This window comes from Nomascus leucogenys, chromosome 12 (assembly GCF_006542625.1).
Source record: "Nomascus leucogenys isolate Asia chromosome 12, Asia_NLE_v1, whole genome shotgun sequence".
Taxonomy (NCBI): domain Eukaryota; kingdom Metazoa; phylum Chordata; class Mammalia; order Primates; family Hylobatidae; genus Nomascus; species Nomascus leucogenys.
The window spans coordinates 7,089,785-7,102,087 of NC_044392.1; the positions used below are offsets into that span (position 1 = coordinate 7,089,785).

General features: G+C 44.2%; 1 protein-coding gene across 1 annotated transcript; it reads left to right on the forward strand.

Moving 5' to 3' along the window:
* The first annotated feature begins 641 nt into the window (after nucleotides 1-641).
* UTP11 (UTP11 small subunit processome component) lies at nucleotides 642-12,066 on the forward strand. Its single transcript, XM_003273302.3, has 8 exons — nucleotides 642-796; nucleotides 4,293-4,354; nucleotides 5,612-5,714; nucleotides 6,408-6,521; nucleotides 7,322-7,415; nucleotides 7,516-7,646; nucleotides 10,949-11,059; nucleotides 11,803-12,066. Exons 1-8 carry the CDS (start codon nucleotides 734-736, stop codon nucleotides 11,884-11,886), a joined length of 762 nt encoding a protein of 253 aa, XP_003273350.1. The 5' UTR covers nucleotides 642-733; the 3' UTR covers nucleotides 11,887-12,066.
* The last annotated feature ends 237 nt before the right edge of the window (nucleotides 12,067-12,303 follow it).

Here is a 12,303-nt window from a genome sequence, read left to right on the forward strand (position 1 = left end):
TTTTGAGACGGAGTCTCACTCTATCTCCCAGGCTGGAGTGCAATGGCGCCATCTCGGCTCACTGCAACCTCTGCCTCCCAGGGTCAAGTGATTCTCCTGCCTCAGTCTCCCGAGTAGCTGGGATTACAGGCGCGCACCACCAAGCACAGCTAATTTTTGTATTTTTTTTTAAGTAGAGACGGGGTTTCACCATGTTGGGCAGGCTCCTGACCTCGTGATCCGCCTCCCTCGGCCTCCCAAAGTGCTGGGATTACAGGCGTGAGCCACCGCGCCCGGCCAGCCCCAACACTCTTAAATCCGTACTGCTTTAGCTTTAAACATACCGCCTAGATACAGCAACCCGTGCCGAGCTGTAAGTGACTGCACATGCGCACACGCTAAGCCCAGCTCAGACGGAGGCCAGTGCCAGCCACGTGTTCCCAGGTGCCCACGCCGGCCAAGCGCGAAGGCGAAATCTGGGTAGCGTGGACAGGCGCTAGCGAGTAAGAACTGGCTCTTATAGAGTCACGAGACTAGATCTAGGAAACTACACTTCCCAGAAGCAGCCTGCGGTGACTGCCTTTGTTGGATGACGTACTTCCTGAAAGCCGGCTCCGGATAGGTTGCTTAGAGGAAGCGGGCGGTTCTAAACCACCGGCGGCTAGGCCTATTTCCGGTAGGAATCAGTGGGCTTGGCGGCAGAGGCAGTGCCGATCCGGCGTTGTCCACTGAGGTTTTCCAAGGCTGTACAGACATGGCGGCGGCTTTTCGGAAGGCGGCTAAGTCCCGGCAGCGGGAACACCGAGAGCGAAGCCAGGTAGGACCATATAGGCCCCACGAGTGCTGGCCATTTTCGCCATGTGTTACTCTCGCCCCAACCCTGTCGCCACCGTGGGATCCAGGTCCAAACTGTATATAAATGCACGTAAATGTATGCTAATGACGCTGGCGTGGCTGGGGCGGAGCTTCGTGGGAACGAGTGGACGGGATTTGTCGTTTCCGTTCTTGGAAGAGCAGGGGCTGCCCCCTTTTCCTTGGGGATATAAAACCTAATCTGGAAGATTTCAGTGTGGTGATTGAGTGAGTTAATGTCTGTCAAGTGCCTGGTCTCTTCTGAGGAGTTGAGGTCAGAGCTCATATAGGCAACAACTGCCGGGCTGAAATTGGATCCCACGTCTAATGCTCAGCTCCGCCTGCTGCATATGGGGGCCCTGACCGAAGAGACTGTGGTTACTAATGTGGTATCATCATCACACTGGGCTTGTGAATCATGAAGATCTGTCACGTGTGCTTTTTGTTTATGCCTTACCCCTTAATGTTGGCCTTTTCCGTTCCCATTATACAGATGAGGAAACTGAGGTCCAGAGTGGTGACTTGTCCAGTTACAAACACCAGATTCAGGCAGAGTAAACAGTTCTAGGATTTCTATGGTGGGTGTGCCTGTGTAGGGAGGTTGAGTAGAAATAAGCTTATATGTAGAATCAGTTGATACACTGTCAGGAATCCCGTGCTTAATATCTGATTCAGAAAGGCCCTTAGATATACATATGTGCTCCAACTTCGTTTTACAGATGAGGAAGGCAGGGGAAAGAGTTGTGCAGCTGACTGATGGGATAGAACTAAGGCCTCTTAACTACAGTTCAGTCTTCCTGCTTAATAGCATATATCAAACTTTTTTTTTTTTGAGATGGAGTCTCACTCTGTTGCCCAGGTTGGAGTGCAGTGGCACAATCTCGCCTCACTACAACCCTCCGCCTCCCAGGTTCAAGCGGTTCTCCTGCCTCAGCCCCTCGAGTAGCTGGGACTGCAGGTGCACACTACCATGCCCTGCTAATTTTTGTATTTTTAGTAGAGATGGGGTTTTGTCAGATTGGCCAGGCTGGTCTCGAACTCCTGACCTCAGGTGATCCACCCACTTTGGCCTCCAAAAGTGCTGGGATTACAGGCGTGAGCCCCTGCACCCGGCCAAAACTATCACCTTTTGAGCACTTACTATATGCTAGGCACAGCCCTGCATGTTTTTACAATTGTCTCATGTAATCCTACAACATCCCTATGAGGTTGGTGTTACCCACATTCCTCATTTTACAAATGAGGAATCTGGTGCTTAAAGAGATTGAATGGTATATCCAAAGTCACAGTTGTAAGTAGTGGAATTGGATTAGCAGAGAAGACAGAGGGCTTTCAAAGCTGGCTGTGGGCATGGCATGGCCATGGCTGAGTAGGAGCAAAAGGCCTATGTGGAAGAGGTGAGAAGAAGACCATCCTGAAAAGGTGGGTAAACCGTTGACACAAACGTTCCATATTTGGGTAGTTTGGACTTTATCCTGTAGATCCTTCAGTAGGGCAGCAGGAGAGCTACTGAAGATATTTTGTATGGAGGGTGTATGTGTTATTACATAAACTATTTCAGATACAATACCAGGTTTCCTTCTGTAATGTGGATGTACATTCAGGTGGACATGAGAGATTTCAAGATTTCTGCCTCACCTCATATTGTTGCTCTTTTGACCCTTTAGCTTGCTTTCTCTACTCTATCAACCTCCCTTTGCTGTAATTAAAGTTAAAATTATTAGGGGAGGTTTGGTGTTATTTTACTTATGTTTTTGAGATAATGTCTCCCTCTGTTGCCAAGGCTGGAGTGAGTGGGGCAATCACGGCTCACTTCAGGCTCGACCCCCTCACTCAAGCCATTCTTTTGCCTCAGCTTCCTGAGTAGCTGGGACCACAGGCGTGTACCGTGACACCTAGCTAATTTTATTTTATTTTTTTTAATTTGTAGAGATGAGGTCTCACTGTGTTGCCCAGGCTGGTCTCGAACTCCTGGGCTCAAGTGATCTGCCCACCTCAGCCTCCCAAAGTGCTGGGATTGCAAGTGTGAGCCTGGCCTTAAATAGTTATTTATTGCATCACTTGAAAGATAAAAGATGAGAAAGTTGACTGTTAAAACTCCTACCCAAATTATTATACAAGTTTTTTTGTTTGTTTGTTTTTTTGAGGCGGAGTCTCGCCCTGTTGCCCAGGCTGGAGTGCAATGGTGCGATCTTGGCCCACTGCAACTTCCACCTCCCGTGTTCAAGCAATTCTCCCACCTCAGCCTCCTGAGTAGCTGGGATTACAGGCACCCGACGTCATGCCTGGCTAATTTTTGTATTTTTGTAGAGATGGAGTTTCACCAAGTTGGCCAGGCTTGTCTTGAACTCCTGACCTTAGGTGCCCCACCCACCGTGTCCTCCCAAAGAGCTGGGATTACAGCATGAGCCACTGCACCCAGCCTATTATACAAGTTTAAACACTAGAGAAGTGTATGCATTTCCCAAAATGTTAAGATTATTCGCAAGGGAAGGGGACTCAGTCTACTGTGATAGCCCTAGGGAGAATGGGTTCTAGTTTTGGCTCTGCTACTTATTAGTTCTGTGTTCTTGGGCATATCATTCTCTAAACCTCATTCCCTTTATGGAAAACTGGGGTAACAATAGTGCCTGTTTCACCTTCTTTCCAAGGTTGTGGTGGGGATTAAATGAAATTTGTAATGAGCATAGCACACTGCAAGACCCTGACATACATTAAGTGCTCAACAAATGGTAGTATGTAGAAAGATCGTACCAAGATTTAATTCTTATACCTTCCATGCTTTCCAAGTCTACGTCAGAGAAAGTACTTTCTGTCATACTTTTTTCTGACACCTAGTACCACAAGTATAATAATAATAGTAAACTCATGCTGGAAAGCTGCTACGTGTCAAGCCGTGTGCAGGCATTACCATTTACACAAGCTCCTTGAATCCTCAGTGTAACCTGGAGAAGCAGGTACTATTTTCATGTTACAGTCAGGAAATAGCAGCTCAGAGAAGTTAAGTGACATGCCCAAGGTCACAGATTGTTCAGAGGTAAAGCTTGGATTTGAACCCACATCTCCAGACTCTAAATTTAGCTCCCTTACCACAGTTGCCTCCCTGTTACTATGTTTTCCCTTCGTAGTATTTTATAAACCCTTGGATTAAGTTGGTAGTAATTTTAGTACAACTGGCAACTGCTTGCTTAGTGCCGAGTCATTGTTGCCTCTCTCTGTCCTTAATAGGCCAAGAAACCTACTAGAGCAATGCTTGTGACCTGTCTGGTGCTGGCAGGGTCCCTCTCATCCTTGGGCAGAGCCCAGTTGTGGGGAGGGGAGGGAACAGGGTTGTGGGTTAGCTCCAAGGACCGGATTTACTGAGCGCTCCAGAGACTCCTGTGCCTGTTAGGTGTCATGTTGATTTGGATATGTGTTCGCGGAGGAAACTAAGCACTGTTGTTTTTTCTTTTGTCTTCTAGCCTGGCTTTCGAAAACATCTGGGCCTGCTGGAGAAAAAGAAAGATTACAAACTTCGTGCAGAGTGAGTTCAGTCTTTCTGGTAGAGGTGCTGCCAAGAAAGCTTACAACCTACTTGCACTGCAGCTGAATTGCCTGAGTGTCCAACAGGGGATAATTTCCTGCCATTGATAAAATGGCCAAAGCTCTGGCAGCCTGTCAGATAATTTTTTCTGTGACCCTAAATTTCTCTCTTTGTTTAGGCAGATCATTATTTATTTAAATGTAGTTGCATTGTGAATTATTTGTATTATGTTGTTCCAGATCATTTTCTCATAGTGGCTTTGATTTGGCTCTGCCTTGGTGTTTGAGCCCAAAGCTGAATCTTTTTCTCTTTGTTTTCTTGAAGTGCAGGATATAATCTGAAATTCCATTTGTTGAGTCTCTTACATCACCATGCATCACCATGTGTGTGATGTGGAATGAAGAGATGTGAAAGATGGATTCATGAGAGACCAAGCGTGGGTGATAATGAACTCTGAAAACATTTTATAAAACAATTATCCCCATTCTTCTTCTCTGTTAGCACTTTGTTTGCGAAATACTTCTTAATTATTTGTTAGCCATACATTTCAGCTGAGGTCCTTTTTATGCCCCTGGTTTAGATGGTGGTGATAGATCAAATGGGTTTCTGTAGGTCCCAGAGATTTTAAGGCTAATGATAATTAAGTGTTGTTATTGGGCCAGGTTCTAGGATATTTACCATTTTTACACTGATTTGTCCCTCCCAACAACCTTCTGAGATGGGTTACTATTACCATATTCATTTTACAAATGAAATTGGGATGCAGGATGGTTAAATAACTTATTCAAGTTTACTTAGCCAGAAGTTGTTAAGTCCAGATTTGAACCCATGCTGTCTGGCTCCAGAGTCCATGATTCTAGTCATTGTGCTATACTGTACTGTGTAGTTTCTGAATTATATGTGGTCATTTGGTGCCCAAGCTTGCACCATATCTGTCTAAGGAGTTTTAATTTGTACTTTGTTTGGTGTCTCCCTGTAATGATATAAATGGCACTGAAACATATGTGGGCTGGGGACAGTTAATTTCAGGTTCCACTGGAATAGGAACTGTTGATTAGATTGTGGACCCTGCGAAGACATGAGCTCAGCTCAGTGACAGTGGAGTGTCCATCAGATCCAGTCACTGCTTTGGCTTTTTTGAGTTTCACTCTGTGTGACCTTTTAGATGCTTGTAAAGTTTGCTTATTGTGGGTTTTTGGTTTTTTAAAATTATCTATTTTTTTTTTTGCTATGAACCTCATTTAACCTGTCTTTTAGTGACTACCGTAAAAAACAAGAATATCTCAGAGCTCTCCGGAAGAAGGCTCTTGAAAAAAATCCAGATGAATTCTACTACAAAATGACTCGAGTTAAACTCCAGGTGGGTGCCCAATGGCTTGGTTGGTGTTTTGAGCTCCACACATTGGAAAATAAGGACAGGGAGGAGATGGAGAGGAAGAATACTTGGCCTTAATGTAACCGTTCTCTGGTTACTCCAGGTGCTCTTGGTCAGTGTCCAAGGCAAACCTTCCACTTCCAGAGGAGCGTGCATTTTTGCCTTTGAATCTGGGTTGTCTTACACCTGGAGCTGTTCTAGGACGGATGACTGGAGGTGCTACACTGAACGTACGCCTCAGGGGCCTGTGTCTAGGATTGCTGTTAGCATACAGCATTTGGTTGTCTTTGTTTTTTTTTTTTGAGATGGAGTCTCTCTCTGTTGCCCAGGCTGGAGTGCAGTGGTGCAATCTTGGCTCCTTGCAACCTCTGCCTCCCGGGTTAAAGTGATTCTCGTGCCTCAGCCTCCCGAGTAGCTGGAACTACAAGCACACACTACCGTGCCTGGCTCATTTTTTGTATTTTTAGTAGAGACGGGGTTTCACCATGTTGGTCAGGCTGGTCTTGAACTCCTGACCTCGAGTGATCTGCCCATCTCGGCCTCCCAAAGTGCTGGCATTATAGGTGTGAGCGACTGTGCTTGGCCTATGGTTGTCTTTGTTCTAGCCATGCACTGTGCCAACAACTTATTAATGATTTTAATCTAATAAGGAATATATCTTTTAAATTTGGATTTTAGGATGGAGTACATATTATCAAGGAGACCAAGGAAGAAGTAACCCCAGAACAGCTAAAGCTGATGAGAACTCAGGACATCAAATATATAGAAATGAAGAGGGTTGCAGAAGCTAAGGTAATTCACTCTTTGTTCTGATTGGTTTTATTGGTTAAGAAAGGAAACTTAAATTCATCAATCTCAAGTTATTCATTAATTTCGTCTGGCATTTACAATCTCACTTGATTGTAATAATGATTTAGAAGTATAGTTAGCATGGTAGAGTAGAAATAGTTGAGGTTTGGGAATGAGACAGACCTAGGTTTGAGTTCTGGCACTGCAATAAATTACTAGCCCCATGACAGTGGGCAAATTCAACTCCCTGAGGCTCTTCCCTCATTTCTTTTTTTTTTTTTTTTTTTTTTTTTTTTTTTTTTTGAGACGGAGTCTCGCTCTGTCGCCCAGGCTGGAGTGCAGTGGCACAATCTCCGCTCACTGCAAGCTCTGCCTCCTGGGTTCACGCCATTCTCCTGCCTCAGCCTCTCCGAGTAGCTGGGACTACAGGCGCCCGCCACCACGCCCGGCTAAATTTTTTGTATTTTTAGTAGAGACGGGGTTTCACCGTGGTCTCGATCTCCTGACCTCGTGATCCGCCCGCCTCAGCCTCCCAAAGTGCTGGGATTACAAGCGTGAGACACCGCGCCCGGCCTCTTCCCTCCTTTCTGTCTCAGGGGACTGTTGCAAGGACTAAGTGCATCTTGGGAAGTGCCTAGCCCAGTACCTGCTATGTGTTGGGATCCTTTCCTTTAAAAGAATAAAGCAAGTTCTTTGCTGGCTGGCAATAATGATGTGAAATGGTTTAAACTTTTGCAGTGTTTTTTTTTTTTTGGTACCCTAGAAGAATCTAATATAAAGTGAGACCATATTCTGTGTTCTAGAAAATTGAAAGACTAAAATCAGAGCTCCATCTGCTGGATTTCCAGGGGAAGCAACAGAACAAGCATGTGTTCTTTTTTGACACCAAAAAGGAAGGTATGAAATGTTTGAAGGTTTCCGGGACAGTCTACCATGCCAGTCTGTGTCGTTTGGTGTTAGAAACAGACAGTGCCTTAAGGATTGTCTTGAATTTTAGTTGAACAGTTTGACGTTGCAACTCACCTGCAGACAGCCCCGGAGCTAGTCGACAGAGTCTTTAATAGGCCCAGGATAGAGACCTTGCAGAAAGAAAAAGTGAAAGGAGTTACCAATCAGACTGGACTTAAGGTAATTTTCTCTGTTGTTCTTCACATGTGAGTTTAGGGGAATCTAGGTGTTTTTTTTTTTTTTTTTTTTTTTTTTTTTTTTTTTTTGCCACTGCATTTAAAAGAATTTTTAAAATTGATTTTATTTTATTTTTTAGTCAGAGTCTCACTGTCTCCCAGGCTGGAGTGCAGTGGTGCGATCTCGGCTCACTGCAACCTCCACCTCCCAGGTTCAAGCAATTCTCATGCCTCAGCCTCCCCAGTAACTGGGACTATAGGGGTGCACCACCACACCCAGCTAATTTTTGTATTTTTCATAGAGATGGGGTTTCACCTTGTTGGCCAGGCTGGTCTTGAACTCCTGACCTCAGTTGATCTGCCTGCCTTGGCCTCCCGAAGTGTTGGGATTTCAAGCGTGAGCCACTGTGCCTGGCCTAAAATAATTATTTATTTATGGAAAACTCATGAGTTCCCTTAAAAAAGTGGATTTGTAGGAGGATTTGATGATGGGATGGAAGTGGAGAAGGGCTCCCTGATTTCTATGATCGGAGGAGGTATAGTGGTCAGAAGCTTAGGTTCTGGCCTTTAGACCTGGGTTTGAATCCCAATTCTGACCCTGCGCTTTGTGCTTTTAATACTTGTAACAGATGCCAGTGTTTTGAAAATGCAGAGAAAGGGATTGCTGAAGATTAAAGGATTTGGAATACTTTAATATTGAACCTTTAGCAGTGAATACGCACATCAAAAGGTCTTTCTGTGTTTTTATTTTTTTGAGACAGGGTCTCACTGTCACCCAGGCTGGAGTGCCATGGTGTGATTATGGCTCGCTGCAGTCTCCACCTTCTGGGCTTAAGTGATCCTCCTGCCTCAGCCTCCTGGGTAGCTGGGACCACAGATTTGTACCACCATGCCTAGCTAATTAAAAAATTTTTTTTGTAGAAACGGGGTCTCGCTAAGTTGCCCAGGCTGGTCTTAAACTCCTGAGCTCAAGTGTTTCCTCCCGCCTTGGCCTCCTGAAGTGTTGGGATTACAGGCGTGAGCCACCATGCCTGCCCAAAAGGTCTTTCATATTGTGTATTGTAACAAAAATTTTGTTTTGGCTTTTCCTTATGGTGCTTTCAGTCACTGTAACTGGGTTGTGCAGAAGACATGCTTTTCCTCAGAGCCTTCTGGAGTTGAACTCTTCTGACTGATTCATTAAAAAAAAATGCTGTCAATGTGTTTCAAGCAGACAGCTGTTCTGTTTTGATTTGAATCATTTACACCGCATCAGTTTTGCTTCCAATGTTTAATTTCACAGCAGTTTTCTCTAGCTCAGAGGCAGCTAAACTTGCTTTAGTAATATAAATACCCCTAATTAGTTTGACTATATTGGGTAATCCCATAAATCTGACAGTCTGTGCAATAAAGCGAAAACAAAAGCTGTCTGAAACCACTGCTGTGAGACTGTGCTAGAATCCGTGAATTGTTGAAGTCTAAGGCCCAGTAATATTTCCTTCTGTAGATAACACTTCCAGCCAAAGAGCTTGCTCACGAGTGTTCTTGTGATAACCCTGTTGTTTGTCAATTAGGTGTACTTTTTTTTTTTTTTTTTGAGACAGAGTCTTACTCTCACCCGGGCTGGAGTGCAGTGGCATGGTATCGGCTCACTGCAACCTCTGCCTCCCTGGTTCAAGCAATTCTCCTGCCTCAGCCTCCCAAGTAGCTGGGATTACAGGTGCCCGCCACCACGCCTGGCTAATTTTTTGTATATTTAGTAGAGACGGGGTTTCGCCATTTTGGCCAGGCTGGTCTTGAACCCCTGACCTTGTGAGGGATTACAAAGTGCAGGGATTACAGGCGTGAGCCACCGTGCCCGGCAGTTAGGTGTACTTTCAATTAGCCGTGTCACTGACGCTTCTCAAGAATTGTGGTAGTCTCTAAAAAGATTACTATTCCAAATTCCCATGTAGAATAGTTCACCAGCATAGCTTTTGAGAAGTTAGGGAGGTTTAGATTTTTGCCATTTTTGTCTAGTAATGTTGTTTCTTTCTATTTTGTTTACTGCAAAATCATTTTTATTAAGAGACTGCTTGTGGGTGGATTGCAAGGATATTTTGTCTGTAACTTGGAGTGGGTAGACAACTCATGAGTGAGCTTTAGGAGGTCTGTGAAAACCCCCCTTTCTCACTGGTATTTTGTGCAGATAGGTATATGTGCTTGCACAACCTTTTACAAACGTGTATGTACATTTATCTCAAGAAAGATACCAGGCTGGGTGTGGTGGCTCACGCCTGTAGTCCCAGCACTTTGGGAGGCCAAGGCAGGTGGATCACTTGAGGTCAGGAGTTCGAGACTAGCCTGGCCAATGTAGTGAAACCCTGTCTCTACTAAAAATACAAAAATTAGCCAGGTGTGGTGGCGGGTGCCTGTAATCCCAGCTACTAGGGAGGCTGAGGCAGGAGAATTGCTTGAACCCAGGAGGCGGAGGTTGTAGCAAGCTGAGATAGTGCCACTGCACTCCAGCCTGGGCGACAGAGCAAGACTCCGCCTCAAAAAAAAAAAAATCCCAATGCTTTCGTCAATTTCTCTGAGGTTGATGATTCCCCAAAATGTAAGGACCCCACTGATCTTTGAGGAGTCATTAGCAGTGAGAATTCTCAGGTCAGCTTCTGCTGAAAAAATTCGTCTGCTTTCTGAGTGGTGAGATTTTCAGGCACCAGCACACTGCCTGGGGACCCTTCTGTTGTGGACTCTTCTGTTGCTCTCCATTCACTTTGTGTAGGGTTTCCAACACTGATTCATTCCTGCCATCATCTCAGGTGACTGTGGCACTCACACAAAGATTGAAGCAGCTTAGTGTAGTAGTGGAAAGATTCCTGGGATTTGTAAGGGGGGGACAGTCCTGACTCTGCTCCAGGTGAGTCGTGTGTCCTTGGACCACTTCTTCTCTGGGCCTCATTTTTCTGCATTTGTAAATGACAGGTTTCGATAAGATAGTCTACAGGGTTCCTTTTTTAATTTTTTTTTTTTTTTTTTAAGACAGTCTCGTTATGTTGCCTATGCTGGTCTCGAACTCCTGGGCTCAAGTGACCCTCCCTCCTCAGCCTCCCAAAGTGTTGGGATTACGGGCGTGAGCCACTGCATCTGGCCCAGGGTTCCTTTCAGCTCCAGAATGTGATGTTCCTAAAATGGGCGACTTTATTGTTACCACGTTATGTTGATTCTGGTGAAAGGAGGGAGTTGATGAAACTATGCAGTTGGCTTAAATGGATTAAGAAACAGTTTCTTACTCATTTTTGTCCTGTTTATTGTTCACTGAGAATGTGTGTGTTTCTTCTCCAGCGAATAGCTAAAGAAAGGCAAAAGCAGTATAACTGCCTGACACAGCGGATTGAACGAGAGAAGAAATTGTTCGTTATTGCTCAGAAAATTCAAACACGCAAAGATCTTATGGTGAGGAGAGAGAGCCTTAGGCCTCTTTTTTTTTTTTTTTTTTTTTTTTTCCCTTTTCTTTCTTGTAAAGGTCTTAACTCAGACTGGATTTCAGCTGTGTGTAAATCAACCCCAGTGAAAATGTCTGCTCCTCAGGGGCAGTGGTTTGAGCCAGTGTCTGTTACTCTGACAGTGTTGAAATGCGCCTTGATTAAGAAGGTAATAAGGGGGTTATTAGTCAGTGCTTTGGAACAGCAAAGGGTAGGATCGGGTAGCATATGAACTTTATAGCTTATGAGCAGCTCCCGTAACATTTAAACAGGTTAACAAAACAGTGCATGTCACTCATTGGTGTTTAAAAATAGACAACATTGTGTAGTTAAATAGCAGAGCTGAGGAATATAAGATGCCTCTTTCATATTCTTATCATTCCTCTAAATGTCAAATTCTTTAGCTTTGTAGATCATTTAGGTAAGCCTTTCTCAACTGGGGTTCCGTGAGAGAATTAAAATTATAATTTTAAATGAAACAATTACTTGAACACCTTTCTTCTCAATTTTCCTAGGACTGTACACAGCTATACTTTCTAGATGCGTAGGGGAGAAGTTAATTCATTGCCTACAGTGGATGCCTTGGGCAGTAGGGCTGTGTCTGTTCTCAACTTTGAGAAGGGCTGAAACAGGGGCTAATAGGTAGTAATTAACCTTTCAATTTTACAAAACCATTTCCTTCTCTTTACTGATCACCTTTTTACTCTTTTATAGGATAAAACTCAGAAAGTGAAGGTGAAGAAAGAAACGGTGAACTCCCCGGCTATTTATAAATTTCAGAGTCGTCGAAAACGTTGACATGTTATAGATAAGCCTTGTCATTCTGCATCACAAATCTGTTGTCTTTTTCTAGTAACTTCAAATTCCATTACTCCAAATGGCATGGTTTTCCGGTTTGTAACCATAACTAAATTGTCAGTCTGACATTTAATGTCTTTCTATGGACAACATTAAATCTCCCTCCGTTTTGTAATTGTTTTTGGATTGTGAAATTAGTCTTATTTTTATATACATAATTTTTTTTTTTCTTTGAGATAGAGTCTTTGTTGCCAGGCTGGAAGTGCAGTGTGTGATCATGGCTCACTGCAACTTTGAACTCCTGGGCTCAAGTGATCTTCTTGCCTCAGCCTCTTGAGTAGCTGGGACCACAGACATGTGCCACCATGTCTCAGTAATGTTTGAATTTTCTGTAGAGACCAGGTTTTGCCATGTTGG

Coding starts and splice junctions, on each gene's coding strand:
- UTP11 (XM_003273302.3), top strand. CDS start 734: ATGGCGGCGGCTTTTCGGAAGGCGGCTAAGTCCCGGCAGCGGGAACAC. Junction 6,522..7,321: donor AGAGGGTTGCAGAAGCTAAG/GTAATTCACTCT, acceptor TCTGTGTTCTAG/AAAATTGAAAGACTAAAATC. Junction 11,060..11,802: donor AAACACGCAAAGATCTTATG/GTGAGGAGAGAG, acceptor ACTCTTTTATAG/GATAAAACTCAGAAAGTGAA.